The sequence below is a fragment of the Nomascus leucogenys genome, chromosome 8 (genome assembly GCF_006542625.1).
Source record: "Nomascus leucogenys isolate Asia chromosome 8, Asia_NLE_v1, whole genome shotgun sequence".
Classification (NCBI taxonomy): domain Eukaryota; kingdom Metazoa; phylum Chordata; class Mammalia; order Primates; family Hylobatidae; genus Nomascus; species Nomascus leucogenys.
Window position 1 is genome coordinate 8612392 of NC_044388.1, and position 24117 is coordinate 8636508.

A 24117-nucleotide genomic window follows, 5' to 3' on the forward strand; every position below is an offset into this window, starting at 1 on the left:
GAGCTTTCTTCATGTTCTTCAGGTTAAGCCTTTTTTCCAATATATTCAAAAAGTGGTGTGTTTAGCCTGCTTTCTAAAATAATTCTAACTGATATCACTTCCATTTTGGTTCTTTTAAATTCCTTTTGTTCTAAAAAAAAAAAAATCACGAGCTGTTTTGTTTCTTTAGTCACTGTCTCTTGGGAGATTTCTGCTAGCTAACTTCAGATCAGGGTGTGTGCCAATTAGCAACACAAACTGTGAGTCACGGGAGCCGGGATTCACTCATAACTATTTGAGGGTTCACAGGGAGTAATGCACCGTGCTGGGGGCTGCACTGCGTATACAGATGAATAAGAATACCAGCCCTAATTTACAATCTCATTATATAGGTACACAAATTACTCTATATTCCCATTGAACAAAATAGATTTTTATTGTAGTATTTGATACTTACATTAATGAGTCTTACCAACTACTTATGACTTAAAATATATTAAGAGCCACAGAATGGTGTAAAGTGTTAGAAGGGTTTAAGACAATTAATTTATAATATTGCCATTTACACTTTTCCTTCATTTCTCCTTTTTTTGTTGATAGAGATAAAATAAACCCAAGTCAGTGCTGAGTGAATATTGGAATATATGCTATTACTTGAAAAATCAGTATTGTAGATTGTCGTGTTCTATGTTATAAATTAATGATGCCACTTTGATCTTGTGATTTTGTCTCTCCCCCTCATTGCTTTTCAGCCACACTAGCCATTCAGTTCCTCTAAGACATGCTTCATCTTGCTCTAGGACCTTTGAACATATAGCACATTTTGTTGGGAATGTTCATACTTCTGATTCCTTCTTATCCTTCAGAGCTGAGATCCATTGTCATTTCTCAAGCCTTCCCTGACCACCGCACAGGGGCCATCTGTTAAATACTCTCATGGCACCTCTATCATTTTTTTTTTTTTTTGAGACAGAGTCTTGCTGTTTCGCCCAGGCTGGAGTGCAGTGGTGCGATCTCGGCTCACTGCAAGCTCCGCCTCCCAGGTTCACGCCATTCTCCTGCCTCAGCCTCCCGAGGAGCTGGGACTACAGGCACCTGCCACCGCGCTCGGCTAATTTTTTGTATTTTTAGTAGAGACGGGATTTCACCATGTTAGCCAGGATGGTCTCGATCTCCTGGCCTCGTGATCCACCTGCCTCGGCCTCCCAAAGTGCTGGGATTACAGGCGTGAGCCACCGCGCCCGGCCTCTATTTATCCTTTATAGGGCGTATTCCGGCTGTAAGTGAGCAACTGAGTAATTGATTATTTGTTTAAATTCCCTGGTAGAAAGTACAGTCATCAGGGCAAAAGTGCTGTGTGTCTCTGTTCATAGCTTGTACCCAACTCCTGGTACAAATTGCCTTATAAATTTTTGCTGAAACCAGTGATTGAACATCAGATTTAAGTGTATAAGTATGTGCTGTTGTAGAATGGCTCTGAAGAATTATATATCAATAGATTTTATCTTTATCAAACACAATCTGATCTTTGACAAAGGTGCTAAGACCAGCCAGTGGAACAAGAATAGTTTTTTCAACAGATGGTGCTGGGAAAACTGAACATTCACATGCAAAAGAATTAAATTGGACCCTTACCTAATACCATATACAAAAATGAATCCCAAAATGCATCAAAGACCTAAATTTAAAAGCTTAAACTATAAACTAAAAACTCTTAGAAGAAAACAGGAGAAAATCATCATGACTTTGGATTTGGCAGTGATTCCTTAAATGACATCAAAAGCAGTTAACAAAATAAAAAGTAGATAAATTGGACTTTATGTATCAAATGACATTTATTTTTTCATTTGTTTATGATTACTAATTTTTCAATTTTTTTAACTATTGGTTGGAACTCTCCAAAGTAGAAAAATTACCCTAAATTTAATTATAAATAATAAGTAAGCTATGTTAAAATTAGTTTGACATAATGTGCAATTTGCATTTTAAAAATGTCTGAAAAAATTTAGACATTGATATCTAATATGCAGTGAGGCTTCAGAAAACCACCTGCAGCATGTAACATGGAAGGTGTGCATCTTGGTAGGTTTGGTTTGTAATTTCATCCAAGATTGAGGACTAAAACAGTAGGAAATCACTCCTCTGATTTGTACTCATGATAATGGTGACCATTTGGATCTCTAAAGGGAAAAGAAGTAACCTGCTCATGATCTAGGTAAATGTTGCGATTTCCATTTTAAAGGTGACAAACAGGACCCTATTAACAGAGTGAATATTGCAGGATCTGGCCAGCAGCCCACAATGCAATGGGGCTCTCTCTTTGTTCTTAGGCGGATCAGCAGGTTGAGAAATAATAGACACACACAAGATAGTGAAAGCTGGGTCCAGGGGGGTCACTGCCTTCTGGTCCCGCAGTGCCAACAATGCACTGGATATACCAGCATTTATTATTAAGTTCAGTGAGGGCGGGGGTAGGTTAGTGAGAGATTTAGGGTCACTTGATTATGAGGTGAGATGGTCACGTGGGGATGAAGTAATTCTTTAACATAACATTTGTATGTAGAAATACAGTACATTTGTATGTATAAGTACAGTATACAGAGATAAGAATTTACAATATAGTGTGTGCATCAGTAATTTCTAACAGAGCCTTAAAACAGAAACACAATCTTTCCATAACCTATGATTAGCAAGATATTAATCAGCAGTAACAATTGCAACAAAAGCTGGTTACAAACAATCCATGGAAACAGGATGTGAAGCTAGACAACCGGTTAGACCAGAAATTCTCAGAAGGGAGTATGTCTTAACCCTAAAGAGGCCTAGAAGAGCCATGGCAAGATGAGGGCATTTATAGCCCTATCTTATCCATATGGAGAGACACCCCCCCATGCATCCCTTTATAGGCTCTCCACAAGGGTTGCATTCCATTCCCAGAGCTATGAACATCTGCTTTTCTGGGATAGGAATCTTGGTGATGTGAAACCTCCCTGACTGCACGTCCATTCATAGGCTCTCTGCAGGGGGAAGCACATCACACGCTGTTGGCTCATTCTGGCAGTCCAACCTGGCATTGTCTTTACACAATCCTGCATGCAATTTTGTATTTACAATAATCAGGAGCATTTCATCTTTTATTCTGTAGCCATAGTTTCAGGGGGTCTCCCTACATCTCCCCCTTTTCTCTGATTTAAATGAACCATAGCAATCATAGCTTGGGGCTGATCATGATTGGATTGAAGAATATTTTTTCCAATTTTGCACATGAACAGTAAACCAATAGCACAAATTATACACAGAACAAAATTAACGATAGTGGATCCTCCCAAAGATTTTAGCCATTGAATGGGGTTGAGATTAGATAATCCCTCAGAGATATCGTCTAAAACAACTCATGGAAGGGGAGAAAATATTTGCAAATTGTAACCTCGAAGCATGTAACATATTAATCCCTAATCCCTAGTAAGGGATTAATATCTAGAACATGTAAAGAATTCCTAATTGAACAACAAGAAAGCAACAACGCAGTACATAAATGGACAAAGGACTTGAGTAATATACAGATGGTCAATAAGCACACCCAAAGATGCTCAATGTTATTAGTAATTAGGGAATTGCAAATTAAAACTATAATGAGATACCACTTCACACCCACTAGAATGGTCATAATTTTTAAAAAAGGAAGATAACAAGTGTTGGTGAGGATTTGGAAAAATTGGAACCCTCATACATTGCTGGTAGAAATGTAAAATGGTGCAATGACTATGGAAAACACTTTGCCAGTTCCTCAAAAAGTTAAACATAGAATTACTATATGACCCAGCAGTTCCACTTCTAGGTATATACCTAAAAAAATTGAAAACAAAGACTCAAACAGATACTTCACACCAATATTAAAGCAGCAGTAATCATGATAGCCAAAGGGTACAAACAACCCAAGTGTGTACCAACAGATGAATTGATAAACGGTATATAGTATATAAATACAGTGAAATATTGTTCAGCCATAAAACGGAACAAATTTCTGATACATGCTACAACATGGATCAATCTAGAAAACTAAGTTATATTATACTAAGTGAAGTAAGCCAAATATAAAAGAACAAATATTGTATAATTCTACTTATATATGATATACCTGGAATAGGCAAATGTATAGACACTGAAAATAGAATAGGGGCTATAAGGGATGGGGTGAGGAAGGAATGGGGAATGATTTCCTGATTGTTACAGAGCTTCTGTTTGGGGTGATGAGAGTTTTAGAAACAGTTGTGATGGTTGCACAACGTTGTGAATGTACTTACTGCCACTGAATTGTATATATAAAATAGGTAAAATGGTAAACCTCATATTATGTATATTTTGCCACAATTTTTTTTTAAGTTAAGTATTAGAGAGTGCAGTGGCAAGCTGTTAAAGTAATAGACCATGAGATCGGGGAAAGTAACCAAAGTTAGGAGTGGTTGGTCAGAAGAAAAGGGAATGTTTGAGGGATTAAAGGTTGCAGTGAGTTGGAAGGCCAGGTATTTAAGGAGTGAGATTGAGAAAACTGAAAACTTTTCTTCCTATGTGCTGACTAATAATGGAGCATTAGATTTTGAGTGGTAGACCATGTAAAGGTGAGGATATGACCATGGGTGTGGAATGCTTAAGTAGAGTAGAGAATGAATCTTAGCAATTGAACATGGTTCAAGTCACACAGGAGGAGGCCTGGAGTTGGGGCAGAAAGCAAGCTTGACTTGGATGTTGATTAGTAGATGCCAGTGGTTGATTTGCAGGAGCCTCAAAGGAAAAAGGATTTTTTTTTTTTTTTTTACTTCTGTATTTCTTAGCTCTGTACTTTTATTGTAGTATTGACCCAAGGTTTGTTGAATTTCTATTTATTGGAGAGATTTTGGTAAGCATGTTAGGTTGCCAATGGCTAAGCCAATCCTAAAGTTAACAGATGTAGAACTAGGCTCAGGCAATATTTCAGCTCTTTTGTAGGTCAGGAGGTTTTTATTGGATTATGTGTATCAGGATAAGTGTAATAAAGGGGAAAAGCATTGGCTTTTAAAAAACCTGCTTTTAAAGTGTATAGAGAAGGTCCTCAAAGGCCTTTTCCTTAGTTAGTTTTGGTTTTAGAAGTACATACATTTCATACTATATGTCACATAATTGTGCAGTGTGTTCAACTTATAAAATCAAGAAATCATTCAAAAAGGCACATCTAACTAAATTATACTTTGCAGTTACAGTATGGCCTCTAATTTTATTTTCTCTTATGGCACATCTTTAACATAGTCTCTGATTTATGCTGGGTCTCAAAATACTGTTTTATTCTTTCTAGGAAAACAGGAAATCATTTTCACAACTTTATAAGTTGGCAAGACTTAAGAGCTGTTGAACTTGTAAAATCTTGGAATAATTCTCTTCTTATGAAGGTAATCTTTTTCTTGTGTGATTTGGATATTATTGGTTTTTTTTTCTGTAAATGTCTCTTAATTGTAGACTTAATTGTATTATTTCCTACCTATTTTGTTTTAGGACATTAAGAAGACATATGCACACACTCCCCATTCCAGTGAAGTTTAATAATAGTCAATCAAAGGCGTATCTGGTAGACTTCAGTACTTGTTACCTCAGGAAGTTCTAAAGAGATGGTGGACCAGAGTTTCACATATTAGTGAGAATTTGTGTTTCTGTCCTTGAGAAATGGAAAAGATACAGACTAGATGAATGAAATACCCAAATTTCATCTTTTATAAAAGCTCAGGATGGATATTGAGATATTATAGATAACTAGCAGACTGTTACAAGCTCTTATCATTACAGGCGTGATGGCTCGCGCCTGTAATCTCAACACTTTGGAAGGCTGAGGCAGGGGGACTGCTTGAGGCCAGAAGTTCAAGACCAGGTTGGGCAACATGGCAAGACCTCATCTCTACAAATAATGCAAAATTAGCGGAACATGGTGGTGTGGACCTGTAGTCCCTGCTACTTGGTAGGCTGAGGTGAGAGGATTGTTTGAGCCCAGGAGTTCGAGGCTGCAGTGATTGCCACTGCACTCCAGGGCACTCTGTCTGGGTGACACAGTGAGATCCTGTCTCAAAGCCAACAATACCAAATTATGCCTGATACATAGTAGGCATCAGTAAATGACAATGATGATGGTGACAGTGACAATAGCAACATCATGAAATCAGCTGTTCTTCTGTTATTTGTCTCAAATTGCCCTCACTCCTGAGTGTGAGATTCCCGAGTCAAAGGGTAAAACAGTTTTCCAGCTCCTCGAGTGGTGTCAGACCTACAGTATTTTATGTCATAATCAATATTCCATATTAATTATTCTATTTTATTTTATTATTTTTTGTTGAGATGGGTCTTGCTCTGTCGCCCAAGCTGGAATGCAGTGGTGCAATCTCAGCTTACTGCAACCTCTGCCTCCTGGGTTCACGTGATTGTCCTGCCTCGCCTCCCAGGTAGCTGGGACTACAAGCATATGCCACCACACCCAGCTAATTTTTTTCTATTTTTTATAGAGATGGGGTTTCACTGTGTTAGTCAGGATGGTCTCGATCTCCTGACCTGATGATCTGCCCGCCTTGGCCTCCCAAAGGGCTGGGATTACATGCGTGAGTCACCGCGCCTGGCCCATGTTAATTATTTTAGTACTTAAAATGCCTCACAGTTAAATGCCTTCTCTGCTAGTGTACTGGTATCAGATGGCACCCAGGGGACTGTCTACAGCATCAGTTTTACTTGATAAGTATTTGATGATATTAATTTAATATGAAAACAAATGTGAATATATTATAGAATATAACAGCAATGCATGAGTGAAACAATTTTGCCATAATCTCACCTGAATTGATTTTCCTTTTTGATAGTTTAATATAGAAAAATGTACCTTGCTGCAATAACTTGTGAGAGGTGCTGTTGACAAGAAGGACACAGTAATTAAGGGAGTAAAAGTGGTTATAAGGAAATGTCATGAACCCTCAATTGTATAATTTTAAATTATGCAATTTATAATCTATAATTTTATACCTTTTTTTTTTTTTTTTTTTTTTTTTTTTTTGAGACGGAGTCTCTCTCTGTCGCCCAGGCTGGAGTGCAGTGGCGCAATCTCGGCTCACTGCAAGCTCCGCCTCCCGGGTTCACGCCATTCTCCCCCCTCAGCCTCTCCGAGTAGCTGGGACTACAGGCGCCCGCCACCACGCCCGGCTAATTTTTTGTATTTTTAGTAGAGACGGGGTTTCACCGTGGTCTCGATCTCCTGACCTCGGGATCCGCCCACCTCGGCCTCCCAAAGTGCTGGGATTACAAGCGTGAGCCACCGTGCCCGGCCTCCTAATTTTATACCTTAATATATAGTTTTAGTTTTTAATAGTTAAACATTCTTTAAGTTGGTCATTGAGATGTTTAACACTTTTATTGCTTTGAAAAAAATTGTGGTTTGAAAAGAAAAATTGTGATTTGAAAACATTTACTTCCGTAATATGTCTCATATTTCAAATCTTTTTTTGTTTGTTTGTTTTGAGATGGACTCTCCCTCTGTCGCAACCTCCACCTCCTGAGTTCAAGCAATTCTCCTTCCTCAGCCTCCTGGGTAGCTGGGATTACAGGCGCATGCCGCCACGCCTGGCTAATTTTTGTGTTTTTAGTAGAGACAGGGTTTCATCATGTTGGTCAGGTTGGTCTTGAACTCCTGGCCTCACGTGATCTGCCCACCTCAGCCTCCCAAGATGCTGGTATTACAGATATGAACCACCATGCCTAGCCTCAAATTTCCAATCATAATGCAGAACTGTGACCTCAAGCACAAAATTGAGCATTTAAAGCACTTTTGTCTACTTGATACTGAACATGCGCATGATCAAAGTTTTGCTTCTCTTAGCAAAAAAATTTACACAAACACAGGCTTTCACAGTTTAGCATACATAATTCTAGGGCCTGTCCTGGCAGTGAAGGAGCCCCACTTTGCAGTCATCCCTTTCCAGTTGCTAATGGTTTGATTGTGGCCCTTGGAAATGTTTAGAGTGTTTTTGCCAGAACTGGCACCAGTGTCATTAGTTTGGCCAAGGCTAGTCTGAAGCAAAATGGGGAAGTAATTGAGGTGTGTTTGCAATCTCTTGCCACTGTTGCTTTCCTCCAGTCTCCCCAGATGCCCGGTCTTCCTCTTACTATTGTTCTTATTCTTGCCTAATGATTGCTAAGGCTTTCTTCTCTTTGCTCTTAGCATAAAATCCCAACTCCTTACCAAGGTTTGGCTCTTTCTACACTTCTGACCACCTCCTAGACCTCTTTCTCCCTGAGATTGCTAAAGATTAGCAACTCCATCTTTTTCAGCCTGTTTTTGTTCTTGTAGCACTCAAGCCCTTTCTTACCTTAAGGCCATTGTACATGCACAGGGTCTCTCTGCCATCATGGCTGGATCCTTCTCATCCTTTTTAGGGTCGAGCTCATGTAGCACATCTGGGAGCCCTTCCCTGCCACCCTACTTAAAGGAACCCCCTTGCCCTCAGTCTCTTATGTTGCCCTTTGTTTCCTTCATTGTACTTACTAAATTTCAAAGATTCTTAGATAAACATTTTTTAGACTGAAAATTAAATGGAAATAATTATAGATTCACATGCAGTTGTAAGAAACAGTACAAAGATCCCTTAGACTCTTTGCACTTTCTCCCACTGGTAAAGTTTTGAAAACTGTAGTATAACATCACCACCAGGACATTGACATTAATACAATTCATAAATTTTATTAGGATTTCCCCAGTTTTACTTTATATTTGTCTGTGTGTTTGTGTGTATGTGTGTGTGTGTGTGTGTGTGTGTATGTGTATGTGTGTATGTGTATATATGTAAGTTCTATACAATTTTTTCCTATCTGTGGGTTCATGTATCCAGGAGCATATGCAAGATACTGAACAGTTGCATCACTGCAAAGATCTCTTGTGTTGTTCTTTTATAACTATATCTACCACTCTCCTATACACCTCCCTACCCTCTCTCATTCCTAGCTCCCGGCAACCACTAATCTGTCCTCCATTTAAAAAATGTTCTAATTTGAAAAATGTTATATACATAGGATTATACTTTTAAATATATAACCTTTTGGGATTTGCTTTTTTCACTTAGTATAATTCCCTGGAGATTCATTCAAGTTGTTGCCTGTATCAGTAGTTTGTTCCTTTCTATTGCTGAGTTGTATTCAATAGTACAGCTGTATCACAGTTTATTTAACCATTCACTTGTCGAAGGACATCTGTGCTGATTCCAGTTTTTGGCTATTACAAATAAAGCTCTTATGAACGTTCTTTGTATAGAATTTTCTGTGAATGTAATTTTTCATTTCTCTGGGATAAAAACCTCAAGGTCATATGGTAATTGCATGTTTTCTTTTGTAAGAAACTGCCAAACTGTTTTCAAGAGTGACTATACCATTTACTTTCCCATCAGCAATGTATAAGTTATATTTTAACATCTCTGAAATCAGGATGCATTTCTTAGTAGCATGTTAAATAATGATTCATTTTACAGTATGTCTTCTTAAATCATCTTATTTATTGACTTGATTGCTTATTTGTCTTCTCACTAAAATGTAAATTTTAAAAAGACAAGGATTCTGCCCATATTGTTCAATTTGTTTTCACAAGGCCTAGCAACAGTCTTTGGTATGCTATAAGTTACTCAGTAAATACTCATTAGATATATGAATGAAGATGCTAATTGTTTATATGTTGTCTAAAAGTGCAGGTATTAGAGCTTGTAATATTTTTGTATGACCTCACCACCCATCCTGAGGTATCTACATTTTAACGGAAGATCTCAGAAGTGTCCTAAATCTAATTTTTTATGAGAATAGTGTAGGGTATATAAAGAGGAATTGCCCATTTTAGTTTAAATTATTTCTTATAACAAATCAGAAGAAGGCTTATGGGTGGTCACTTTAAATACTTTTAAAAAGTCTTATGTTTTAATAAATAATGTGAAAAATCTATATGCCATGTAAAATATAAAGAAATGACCGGGTGCGGTGGTTCACGCCTGTAATCCCAGGACTTTGGGAGGCCAAGGTGGGCGGATCACCTGAAGTCAGGAGTTTGAGACCAGCCTGGCCAACATGGTAAAACCCCATCTCTACTAAAAGTACAAAAATTAGCCAGGCGTGGTGGTCCACGTCTGTAATCCCAGCTACTTGGGAGGCTAAGGGAGGAGAATTGCTTGAACCTCGGAGGCGGAGGTTGCATTGCGCTGAGATTGCGCCATTGCACTCTAGCACTCTAAGCAAAAAAATGTAAGCCTGGGGAACAGAGTGAGACTCTGTCTCAAAAAAACCAAAAACCATATGTATATGTGTGTGTATGTGTTCGTGTGTGTGTGTGTGTGTGTATATATAGAAATAAAGAAGGTGTGAGCACTGAATAAGATGAGAAGGAAGTTAAAAGGACAAGACTGAAAGAGATAACTGAGTCTACAAATTTTCTTAATTGATGTGTTATCAATTAAAAATGAAAGAAAAAAAATTTATATTACTATTTTTCACAAATAAACCAACATCTTTAAATTTATTTTAGGGAGTGAGGTAGGTTTAACAAAAGTGGGTAAGTTCAACAAGAAGTGGGCAATACTTCATAAGTGTTTTGTAAAACATCAGTTTCACAAGTTGAAGTGTCCATCTACATCCCTGTAGTGTGTGGCAGGATAGGGTTTTTTTTTTTTTTTTCCCAGTATGTCTTAAAGACCTTAAAACTCAAAGCTTGTTTTCTGTATACCTAAGGCTTTTTGTAAATTAAAGATTTTGCTTATGTTTTATCTTCGATCATTAGATAAGTATAGGTAGTATTAAATAAAATCATACAACCAGATTTTAAGTACTTAATGTATAGGGAAATTTCTATCTGTGTTAGTGCTAACTTAATTTCTAATAGGAAAGAAAAAAAGCTAATAAGAGCTCATCCTTCATTGTCTAGTATTAAGAGTTCTCAGGTCTTTGATTCATAGAGGCAGCTTGAAGCTAAGATATAAGATTATGATTAATGTGAAAATATTTGGACTATGAGCCTTCAAAATCAAAGATTAGCTGATAACTTTACATAGATGTTATTACTATTGGAATAGTAGTGAATTAATGCTATTCTACTAAATAGTATAGATTTATCTGGGAGGCCTGCAATAAACTTAAAGTGTACATATCCCACTGAAATAAGAATACTACAAATATAGCCTCCTTCTAGATTCTCTCCCTTCACTATCATAGTTAAAAATAGGTAGACAGGTAAAAATATAGTTGTTTTTTTAAGAAAAGTTTATAATAAGTACCTGAGCATCTGGTATTTGCTAAAATAATCCAAAGTTAGATGTGTTGCATTTCATATGTTAGAATACAGACTGCCCATTTAGGATAATATTGCTGTTTTTTATTTTCTTAAGCGCAGAAAACACCATTATAAGTAGTTAAATGACTTATTATTGAGTTTGTTTGCATGTATATAGAATTGATGTAGAAATTTTAAACACTATTAAATGCATTTTCCTAAAATATGTTTTTTAAAATATAGATATTTCACAATTCTTGCCGAGTGCTTCACTTTTTCACTAGAAGTAAACGACTTTTTACAGCCAGTTTGTTCACTTTCACAACCCAGCAGACTTCTTTGAGATTGGTCTGGATTTTACAGAACCTGACTGAGGTAAGAAAATACTGTGTGTATGTGGAAACCATATAAAGACTATGAGGAAGAAAAAATTAAAGGAATAAAGATAGTAATTTGATTATTTGAGGGAAAATTAAGTGTCTACCACATATTGGAATGGAAGACAAAGTGGCATCTTGTTTTTTTTGTTTGTTTTGCTTTTCTTTTTGAGACAGAGTTTTGCTCTTGTTGCTCAGGCTGAAGTGCAATGGCGTGATCTTGGCTCACTGCAATCTCCGGCTTCCAGGTTCAAGTGATTCTCCTGCCACAGCCTCCCGAGTAGCTGGGATTACAGGTGCCCGCCACCACGCCCGGCTAATTTTTTGTATTTTTAGTAGAGACGAGGTTTCACCATGTTGGCCAGGTTGGTCACAAACTCCTGACCTCAGGTGATCCATCTGCCTCAGCCTCCCAAAGTGCTGGGATTACAGGCGTGAGCCACCATGCCCAGCCAAATCTTTGATTTATGTCAGTGGAATTCTTTTGTGTCAGACTCCTTTTGCTCAACATTATGTTTTTGACATATAGCAATGTTGTGTTTAAATTACTTTGCTTATATATTCATTGCTATTTGCTGTTCGATGTATGATTTTACCATAGTTTATTGTCTATTCTATTCATGTGCATTTGGGTTATTTCCTGTTTTTAGCTGTTATGAATAATTCATCTCTTGGTGTACATGTAATTGCTATGTCTATACATAGGAATGGAATTTTTAGGGCATGAATATGTATATATATCTTCACCTTTTTAAAAATTTTATTATTATTATACTCTAAGTTTTAGGGTACATGTGCCCAATGTGCAGGTTTGTTACATATGTATACGTGTGCCATGTTGGTGTGCTGCACCCATTAACTCGTCATTTAGCATTAGGTATATCTCCTAATGCTATCCCTCCCCCCTCCCCCCACCCCACAACAGTCCCTGGAGTGTGATGTTCCCCTTCCTGTGTCCATGTGTTCTCATTGTTCAATTCCCACCTATGAGTGAGAACATGCGGTGTTTGGTTTTTTGTCTTTGCGATAGTTTTTTTTTTTTTTTTGAGACAGAGTCTCACTGTGTCACCCAGGCTGTAGTGCCATGTGCGATCTCGGCTAACTGTAACCTCTGCCTCCCAGGTTCAAGCGATTCTCCTGCCTCAACCTCCTGAATAGCTGGGATTACAAGCACACGCCACCATGCCCAGCTAGTTTTTTAGTAGAGATGGGGTTTCACCATGTTGTCCAGGCTGGTCTTGAACTCCTGACCTCGTGATCTGCCTGCCTCAGCCTCCCAAAGTGCTGGGATTACAAGCATGAACCACCATGCCCAGCCATATATCTTTATCTTTAATGGATAATGTCAAAACACTTTTGCAAAGTGATAATAACAATTTACACACTTTGTATCAGTATGTGATCAGAGGACTTTTTATTTCATTTACTGTCATAATTGACATTATTAGTCTTTTATATTTTAGCCATCCTAGTTGGTAAGTAATAATATCTGAGTGTGATTTTAGACTGGATAAAAAAACCAGATCTAACTCTATGTTGTCTATAAGGGACACACTTAAGATTTAAAAAATATAAAGAGGTTAAAAGTAAGTGAGTGGAAAAGATATATCATGTAAACAGTCACTGTTAGAAGCTGGAGCGGTTATATTAACATCAGACAGTATAGACTTTAAAACAAAAACATGTTACTAGAGATAAAAAGGGAATTTTATAATGATAAGATGGTCAATTCATCATAAATATATAACAGTTATAAACACCTAATAACAGAGGTCTACAATACATGAAGCAAAAATGGACAGAATTGAAGGGAAAAATAGAAAGTCGAGCAGTGATAGTTGGAGACTTCAGTACCCCACTTTCTTTTTTTCTTTCGCTTTTTTTTTTTTTTTTTTGAGACAGAGTCTTGCTCTGTCGCCCAGGTTGGAGTGCAGTGGTGTGATCTCAGCTCACTGCGAGCTCCAGCTCCCAGGTTCACATCATTCTCCTGCCTCAGCCTCCTGAGTAGCTGGGACTGCAGGCACCCGCCACTGCGCCTGGCTAATTTTTTGTATGTTTAGTAGAGACGGGGTTTCACTGTATTGGCCAGGATGGTCTTGATCTCCTGACCTCATGATCCACCTGCCTCAGCCTCCCAAAGTGCTAGGATTACAGGCGAGAGCCACCACGCTTGGCCCTCACTTTCAATAATGGATAGAATAACTAGACAGAAGATTAACAAGGAAGTAGAAAATTTGATTAACAGTAACAACTAACTAGACCTAACAGACATTTATAGAAAACTCTACCCAAGAACAGAATATACATTCTCCTGAAGTGTACATGGAATTTTCTCCAGGATAGATCATAGGCTAGGCCATACTACAAGCCTCAATAAATTTAAAGGGATTGAAATCATACGAAGTATGTTGTCTGACCACAAAGGCTTCAAATTAAAAGTAACAGAAAAAACTTGGGAAGTTCAAAAATATATGAAGATTAAACAACACACTTAAAAATAACCAGTGGGTCCAAGAAGAAATCATAAGAGAAATTAAGAAATACTTTGAGATGAATGAAAATAAGATACAACATCCCAAAACTTATTAGATGCAGATAAAGTACTTAGGAGGAAATTTATAGCAAGACTGTATTACATGTAGAAGAGTATATTTAAAAAGAAGCAAAATATCAACTCAATAATCTACCATTCTACCTTATGACATGGAAAAAGATGAGCAAACTAAATCCAAAACAAGCAGAAGGAAAGAAATAATGGAATTAGAACAAAATTAATACAATAGAGAATAGAAAAACCGTGAAGAAAATCAATGAAACTGAAAGTTGCTTCTTTGAAAAGATTAGCTAAACTGACAAAGACGAGAGAAAACCCAAATAACTAAAATTATGAATTATTATGAAATTACAGATATTAATACTGACCTCACAGAAATAAAAAGGATTAATAGGCAATACCATGAACAAGTGCATGCCAACAAATTAGATAACCAAGATAAAATGAAAAATTTCCTAGAAATACACAAACTACTGGAAATAACTTAAGGAGAAATAAATAATCTGAATAAATCTATAACAAGTAAAGAGATTGAAGTAATAAATAATAAATTCTCACCTAGAAAAGCCCAGAGCCAGATGGCTTTACTAGTGAATTCTACCAAAAGTTTGAAGAAGAATTAACACAATCCTTTCACAAATTCTTCCAAAAAATGGAAGGGGAAAATAGACAATTGAATAGAAATAGTTGGAGACTTTAATACCCCACTATCAATAGTGGATTATACTTCCATTACTGGAGTGAGAGATACTTCCCAGCTCTTTCTTTTAGGCCAGTATTCCCTCATAACCAGATCAAAGACATCAAGAGAAAAGAAACTGATAGACCAATATTCCTTATGAATACAAATGCAAAAATCCTCAACAAGGCTGGGTGTGGTGGCTCATGCCTGTAATCCCAGCACTTTGGGAGTCTAAGGCAAGAGGATTGCTTGAGCCCAGGAGTTCAAGACCAGCCTGGGCAATATAGCAAGACACCATCTCTCCAAAAAAATTAAAAATTGAAAAATTAGCTGGGTATAGTAGTACACACCTGTAGTCCCAGCTACTTGGGAGACTGGGTGGGAGGATTGCTTGAGCCCAGGAGTTTGAGACAGCAATGATCTAGGATCACACCACCACTGCACTCCAGCCTGGATGACAGAGTAAGACCCTATCTCTGGAAAGAAACCACATACACACATAAAACTTCAACAAAATATTAGCAAGTCAAATCCAGCAACATATAAAAAGGATTATATATCATGACTAGTGGGATTTATCCCAAGAATACAGGATTGGTTTAGCGTTCAAAATTCAAGTAATATGGATCTTTTATAAAAAACTGGTAAATGTAAAAAAATAGAAAATTAATATACACCATATTAATAGAATAAAGGACAAAAAAACACATGATCATGTCAGTAGATATAGAAAAAAGCATTTCACAATATCTAGCCCCTCTTCATGATAAAATGCTTAATGTACTAGGAATAGAAGGAAACTCCTTCAACCTGATCTTTGAAAAACCCACAGCCGACACCATACTTAATAGTTGAAGACTGAATGTTTTTCTCCTAAGTTCGGGAACAAGACAAAGATGTCCACTCTCACCACTTCTAATTAACATTGTATGAGAGGTTCTAAGCCAGGGCAGTTGAGCATGACAATGTAATAAAAGGCAACTAGATTGGAAAGGAAGGAGTAAAACTATCTCTATGATGCAGATGACATGATCTTGTATATTGAAAATCCTAAGGAATTTCCTAAAAAAATTAGCACTAATATTATAAATGAGTTTAGTAAGGTCGGAGGGTATAAGATCAATATACAAAAAAAAAAAAATTTCTTTTTTGAGACAGAGTCTGTCACCCAGGCTTGAGTACAGTGGCACGATCGCAGCTCACTGTAGTCTCAACCTCCAGGCTCAAGAGATCCTCTTACTTCAGCCTCCAGAGTAGCTGGGACTACAGGCGCACACCACCATGCCCAGTTAATTTTTTTCTTTTTTTGAGATGGAGTCTTACTCTGTCATCCAGTCGGGAGTGCGGTGGCATGATATTGGCTTACTGCAACCTCTTCCTCCCAGGCTCAAGCGATTCTCCTGCCTCAGCCTTCCAAGTAGCTGGGACTACAGGCATGCGCCACAACACCCAGCTAACTTTTGTATTTTTAGTAGAGATGGGATTTCGTCATGTTGGCCATGCTGGTCTCGAACTCCTGACGTTAAGTGATCTGCCCACCTCGACCTCCCAAAGTGCTGGGATTACAGGTGTGAGTCACCGTGCCTGGCCCCCATTAATTTTTAAATTTTTTGTAGAAACAAGGTCTCACTATTTTGTCCTAGCTGCTCTTGAACTCCTGAGCTCAAGTAATCTTCCCACCCCCGCCTTCCAAAGTGCTGGGATTACAGGTATGACCCGCTGCACAGCTAAAAATTAATCCTGTTTCTATATACTAGCAATGAACAACTAGAAAATGAAATTAAGAAAACAATTTCGGCTGGACGCAGTGGCCCATGCCTGTAATCCCAGCACTTTGGGAGGCTGAGGTGGGTGGATCACCTGAGATCAGGATTTCGAGACCAGCCTGGCCGACATGGTGAAACCCCCTCTCTACTAAAAATAAAAAAATTAGCCAGGCATGGTGGTGGACTCCTGTAATCCCAGCCACGTGGGAGGCTGAGGCAGGAGCATCACTTGAACTGGGGAGGCAGAGGTTGCAGTGAGCTGAGATCACACCATTGCACTCCAGCCTGGGCGACAGAGCGAGATGCTGTCTCCCCCCACAAAAAAAGAAAGAAAGAACACAATTTCATTTACAAAAACATCAAAGAGAATAAAATACTTATGAATAAGCTTAACTACAAAATATATACTTTGAAAAGTACAAAACATTGAATACAGTTAATGAAGGCCTAAATAAATGGAAAGACATCTTATGTACATGGATTGGAATATTTAATACTATTAAGATTATAGTATTCTTCAAATTTATCTACAGGTACAACACAATTTCTACCAAAATTCGTGCTTTTTTTTTTTTTTGTAGCAGACAAGCTGATCCTAAAATTCACATAGAAATTTGAGGAACCCAGATTAGCAAAAGAGTCTTGAAAAAGGAACAGTATGGGAAAACTCACACTTCTCAATTTCGTTGTGGCTTTAATTTGCATTACTCTATTTCCTAACAAAGTTGATATCTTTTCACATACTTACCATTTGTATATCCTTTTGTGAAGTACCTCAGTCCTTTGTTTTCTAAAAAATTAATACACTTTAATTTTAGAGTAGTTTTAGGTTTTACAGAAACATTCAGCAGTAAATATAGTTTCCATATGCCCTTACTCCCCAACAGTTTCTGCTGTTATTAGCATCTTGTATTACAGTGGTACATCTGTTACAATTAATGAACCAATATGGAAACATTATTATTAATGTAATGTATCTACCATTGCAGTACTATTATACACCATAGTTTCACTGTCCTGAAAAATCCCCTATCCTTCACCTACTCACATCTTTCTGAACCCTGGGTAACACTGATATTTTTATTGTCTCTATAGCTTTGTATTTTCCAGAATATCATATAGTTGGAATCATATGGTATATAGACTTTACAGACTGGCTTCTTTCACTTAGCAATATGCATTTAAGGTTTCTCCATGTATTTTCGTGCCTTGATAGCTCATTTCTTTTTATCACCTAATAATATTCCATTGTCTGAATGTGGCACAGTTTATCCAATCACCTTTTTTTTTTTCTGAGACGCAGTCTCACTCTGTCGCCCAGGCTGGAGTGCAGTGGCATGATCTCAGCTCACTGCAACCTCCACCTCCCAGGTTCAAGCGATTCTTCTGCTTCAGCCTCCCAAGTAGCTGAGATTACAGGTGCCTGCCACCATGCCCAGTTAATTTTTGTATTTTTAGTAGAGACGGGGTTTCAGCATGTTGGCCAGGCTGCTCTCAACCTCCCAACCTTAAGTGATCCACCTGCCTTGGCCTCCCAAACTGCTGGAATTACAAGCATGAGCCACCATGCCCGGCCTATCCAGTTACCTATTAAAAACATCTTGGTTGCTTCCAGTTTTTGGCAATTATGAATAAAACTGCTATACACTTTTGTGTGCAGGTTTTTGTTTGGACATACATCTTCAACTCATTTGAGTAAATAGCTGTATGATTGTTGGATCATATGGTAAGACTGCATTTAGTTTTGTAAGAAACTATCAAGCTGTCCTCCAAAGTAGCTGTGTCATTTTGCATTCCCACCAACAGTTGGAGAGTTCCTCTTGCTCCATATCCTCGCCAACATTTGATGTTGTCAGTGCTTTGGATTTTAGCTATTTTAATAGGTGTGTAGTAGTATCTTATTGTTTCAATAGGTGTGTATAGTAATATTCATTGTTTACAGTTCCCTAATGACTTGTGATACAGAGCATATTTTCATGTGCTTATTTACCATTGGTATATCTTGGGTGAGGTGTCTGTTCAGATCTTTTGCCATTAAAAAAATTTTTGTTTGTTTGTTTTGAGACAGATTCTTGCTCTGTCACCCAGGCTGGGGTGCAGTGGCATGATCGTGGCTCATTATAGCCTCAAAACTCATGGACTCAAGTGAGCTTCCTGCCCCAGCCTCCTGAGTAACTGGGACTACAGGTGTGTGCCACCATGCCCAGCTAATGTTTTCACTATTTATTTATTTATTTAGAGACAGAGTCTCACTCTGTCACCCAGGCTGAGTGCATTGGCATCATCTTGGTTCACTGCAACCTCTACTTCCTGGGTTCAAGTGATTCTGCAGCCTCAGCCTTCCAAGTAGCTGGGATTATGGGAGGCTAATTTTTGTATTTTTAGTAGAGATGGGGTTTCACCATATTGGCCAGACGGGTCTTGAACTTCTGACTTCAAGTGATCTACCTGCCTTGGCCTCCCAAAGTACTGGGATTACAGGCATGAGACACAGCGCCCAGCCAAATTTTTTCACTTTGCATAGAGATAGAGTGTCGCTATGTTTCCCAGGCTGGCCTCAAACTCTTGAGCTCAAGTAATCCTGCCACCTTGGCCTCTCAAAGTGCTGGGCTATAGGTGTGAGCTATCGCACCTAGCCCCACTTAAAGTTTTTTTTAATGTGTAGGCTTATTGTTAGGCAATTGATATCTTTTGTAGCTATTTTAACTAGTCCTTTAAATTATTATACTTCTTGCCAGGCGCAGTGGCTCATGCCTGTAATCCCAGCACTTTGGGAGGCTGAGGTGGGCGGAACACGAGGTCAGGAGTTCAAGACCAGTCTGGCCAATATGGTGAAACCCTGTCTCTACTAAAAATACAAAAATTAGCCGAGTGCGGTGGCGCGCACCTGTAGTCCCAGCTACTCGGGAGGCTGAGGCAGAAGAATCGTTTGAACCCGGGAGGTGGAGGTTGCAGTGAGCTGAGACTGCGCCACTGCACTCCAGCCTGGGTGGCATGGCCAGACTCTATCTCAAAAAAAAAAAAAATATTTATACTTCTTTTTGGCTGGTCTTTAGAAATATACTTTTTATGAATTGACCTTTAATCCAGTAATGTTGCTGAATTCACTTATTCTAGTAACTTATCTAATAGCTTTTTTTTTGCAAGGGATGTTTCTGTGTATACAGTTATGTCTTTCGCAAATGACTAGATTTTTTTCCTGCTGGTTTAACACTTTTTTCTTTTTCATTGGCAAAGACCTCCAGGATATGTTGATTAGAAGGAGTGATCATTAGTTCTTTTTCTTGTTTCTGATCTTGGACCAAAGGCTTTTAACATTTCTTTACTTAGTATGAATTTGGTTTTAGGGTGCTATCCTTTGTACTTTATCAAATTAAGGGAGTTCCCTTTCTTTCCTAAGTTTGCTGGCACTTTTTATTATGAATGGGTATTGAATTTATCAAACACATTTTCGGTGCTTATTATCTAGGTTTAGTGTGTTTTATGCAAGCTACTTGGGGTTTGTAGGGCATTTTGAATTTGTTGCTTGAGGTCTTTGTTGATTTTGAAAAATTCTTAGGTGTTATCTCTTCAAATGTAATTTCTGCTCCATTCTCCTTATCTTCTTTTTTTCTCAAAGCCCAAATATGGGCCATTGCCCTATGACCTCAATTCTCTATGGATCTAAGGAAAGTTGTTGATTTTCAGTTTGCTCAACTTTTTTTTTTTGAGGATGTCAGTAAGGACTTCCAAGCTCTTTACCTATCAGATGGGAAACTGGAGTCCCCTCTTGTACATTTTTAAGTTTAGACCTTCTCACTAAATCCCCTGTGTATCTAACCCTATCTTACAGATTTTCCATCCTTTTGTCTTTCTGTGCTTCATTCTACCCAGTCTATTCCAACCTGTCTTCCAATCTGTTATCCACTCTTCAATTGTTTCTAATGTGCTATTAAAACCCATCAAGTTCTTAATTTTTTAGTTCTATAATTTTTATTTTTTCCCATATAATTAGCATGTTTATTTTAAAGTCCACAACTGTGAATTCCATCATCTGTAGCTCCCATGGACTGTCTTTTTTTCCTGTTTTTGTTTTTCTTCCATGTTATTGTTTCTTCATATGCCTGGTTACTTATTTGTATATATATATGTGTATATATGTGACCTTGACATTATATTTGTAAAATTGTGTGTAGAATTTGAGAGCCTTAACATAATGCTGTCTTGCTCTAGACACGATTTATGTTTGTTTCTTCCATTCTTCCAGTTAACAGGATTATGTCAATCCAACTTAATAATTGAGATTATTCAAATCTGACTTGTAGTTCCTATGAGAGCCTGTCCTTCTAGTTTACTCCTACTCTTAGGGTAGAGCCATTTGCAGTCCTTAGCCAATGTGAGGGGGGTTGACCTAGGTCCTCCTACCTTAGGAGCCCTGATGTCTACTCTGTGTCACCCTAGCCTCCTAAGGGCCTAGCACCTATCAGAGGCCCTGACTCATAAATAGTTTTTAATAGATGGATGAATTTACCACCTGTCAGGCATTGTGCTACTCACTGAAATACAGGTTAACTTTTGGCTATTAAAAAAAGTTGTATCTGGAACAAATTTTAGAATAAAAATTTCTAAATTTAACAAGAGTTTGAAATATAATAATACTTTAAAGCACTCCATATTTAAGTGGCATAACTCTTGAATGGAATCTTAAAGTACTTGTATTATAAATAACCTACAAATGACCTCATTTTTGGAACTCATGTCATTTGTTTTCATTTTCCTGATCGTTTCTACTATTAAAGTGTAATTTATCTTTAAATGTTTCCATTTGCTTTTCTTTTTCAGTTATTTACTTACTTAAGTATTTTTTGGAACATCTGCCATTTGCTGGGAACCCTCCTAGGTGTTGGGGATATGAATATAAATACAATCTTGTCCCTGCCCTTCAAGAGCTAAGGGTCTAGTAGAGAGGCAGTAATGGTGTGAGAAAATGGCTAAATGGAAGCTATCCATAGAATGCTACAGACTGAGTTAGAAGGAGTGTGGGAGTGGGGCAGGCTTGGACAAAGCCAGGAAATGCTGGTCTTGAAGGACAAATAAGAGTTATAGAGGTGATAAACTTTGTTTCAAGAAATTGTTTTTCAGTATGTTAATAACACCCTAACAGGCATTTCAGTTTCTCTACTAGCTATTATAGTTTAAAGAGGTGTTGACACTTCTGTTTCCCTTGGCATGCTTTATGCCAAGAATTGGCCTGTTAATAATATTTTAGGCTTTGAGGGGCATAAGGTTTTTGTCACAACCACTCTGCCGTGAAAGCAGCTGTAGGCAACAAATGAGCATAACTGTGTTCCAATAAGACTTATGGACACTGAAATTTGAGTTTCATATAATTTTCATGTGTCACAAAATATTCTCCTTTTGTCTTTTTAACCATTAAAAATTATGAAAACCATTTTTAATTTGCTGTACAAAAACAGAGAGTAGGCTGGATTTGGCCTGTGGGCCATAGTATGCCGTCCCAGCTTTGGGCTTTTTTTTTTGAGACGGAGTCTCACTCTGCCGCCCAGGCTGGAGTGCAGTCGTGTGATCTCGGCTCACTGCAAGCTCCAGCTCCCAAGTGCACGCCATTCTCCTGCCTCAGCCTCCCAAGTAGCGGGACTACAGGTGCCTGCCATCATGCCCAGCTAATTTTTTTTTGTATTTTTTAGTAGAGACTGGGTTTCACCGTGTTAGCCAGAATGGTCTCAATCTCCTGACCTCGTGATTCGCCTGCCTTGGCCTCCCAAAGTGCTCGGATTACAGGTGTGAGCCACCGCGCCTGGCCAGTTTTTGCATTTTTAGTAGAGATGGGGTTTCACCATGTTGGCTAGGCTGGTCTTGAACTCCTGACCTTAGGTGATCCACCTGCCTTGGCCTCCCAAAGTACTGGGATTACAGGCGTGAGCCAACGCACCCAGCTGACTAGTGGATGTTTAAACTAAAAATGTATATATTTAAAAAAAATAATAAAAAAACACAAAAGTAACTAACGCATGCTTGGTATAAAACTAAAACCTTTCAGAAATATTATATAGAAAACGAAAATCTTCCCTCCCTCCCCTGGCTAGATCTCATGCCCTATGTAATAATCACTCAGAACTATTTGGAATATATTCTAGAAATTTTTTTGTGTACATATTAATTTTTATAAAAATGGGTTTATATTGTATCACTGATCTGCATTTAATCATGCACTTAGTAATTTAGCCTTTTTGAATCGATTTTGTGCTGTTGTGTTTTCAAGGTGCAAAAGGCAGTTGAAGAAGAAAATTGCTGCTTTGGGACTATTGATACCTGGTTGTTATATAAGCTCACAAAAGGTAAAGATGACCTGGAAGATCTATTTTAAATAACCGAAATTTGATCAAGAGAAATGATTTGCCTAAAAAAAGTAGAAGTTACTTTTTTTTTTTTTTTTTTTTTTTTGAGCTAGGGTCTCGCTCTGTCAACCAGGCTGGAGTGCAATGGTGTAATCATGGCTCACTGCAGCCTCAGCTTCCTGGGCTCAAGCGATCCTCCTGCTTCAGCCCCCTGAGTGGCTGGGACTATTGGTATGTGCCACCATGTCTGGCTAATTTTTTGTATTTTTAGTAGAGACAGGGTTTTGCCATGTTGCCCAGGCTGGTCTTGAACTCCTGGATTCAAGCAATCCATCTGCCTCAGCCTCCCAAAGTGCTGGGCTTACAGGCGTAAGCCACCGCACCTGGCCAGAAGTTTTTTTTTTTTTTCCCCCTTCCTATACTCCAGACGTACTGCTCTTTGGTACCCTAATAACAACATGTTCTAGTAAAGCTAGATTTATTCTAGATTTATTATAAGAGGAGGACAATTTTTAAATAAATTGTGATAAAAATTCAATATAAGACTGGGGAACAGTCTTAATTTCAAGAATGATAAGACAAGTTCAGTAACAAATCTGCCATTTTGCTAGTGGGTATAACTATGGGTGACATTAACATCTTTGAGCCTCTGTCATCTTTAAACTGGGGGATCATAAAGTGACAACATGTATGTAAGTACTTTTGCACAACTATAAAAGTTCATAAATATTAAGTGGGAAATTGCTTTTGGAGACTTCACATTGACAATACACGTTTTGGGCCAGGTGCGGTGGCTCACATCTGTAATCCTAGTACTTTGGGAGGCTGAGGTGGGCAGATCACTTGAGATTGGGAGTTTGAGACCAGCCTGACCAACATGGAGAAACCCCATCTCTACTAAAAAATATAAAATTAGCCGGGCGTGGTGGCACATGCCTCTAATCCCAGCTACTCGGGAAGCTGAGGCAGGAGAATGACTTGAACCCAGGAGGCGGAGGTTGCGGTGAGCCAAGATCGTGCCATTGCACTCCAGCCTGGGCAATGAGTAAAATTCCGTCTCAAAAAAAAAAAAAAAAGAAAAAAAAAGAAAATACACATTTTGGAATGAATTTGAGGGTATAC

The 24117-nt window shown here is 38.1% G+C and overlaps 1 protein-coding gene across 1 annotated transcript in view; it reads left to right on the forward strand.

Annotated features, from left to right (window-relative positions):
• Positions 1–24117, forward strand: part of GK5 (glycerol kinase 5) — a 66614-nt gene that overhangs the window by 15175 nt on the left and 27322 nt on the right. The window contains exons 4-6 of the mRNA XM_003265331.4: positions 5309–5402; positions 11522–11653; positions 22920–22995. Of these exons, the coding sequence (XP_003265379.1) occupies positions 5309–5402; positions 11522–11653; positions 22920–22995 (302 nt within the window). The remainder of the gene's footprint in view (positions 1–5308; positions 5403–11521; positions 11654–22919; positions 22996–24117) is intronic.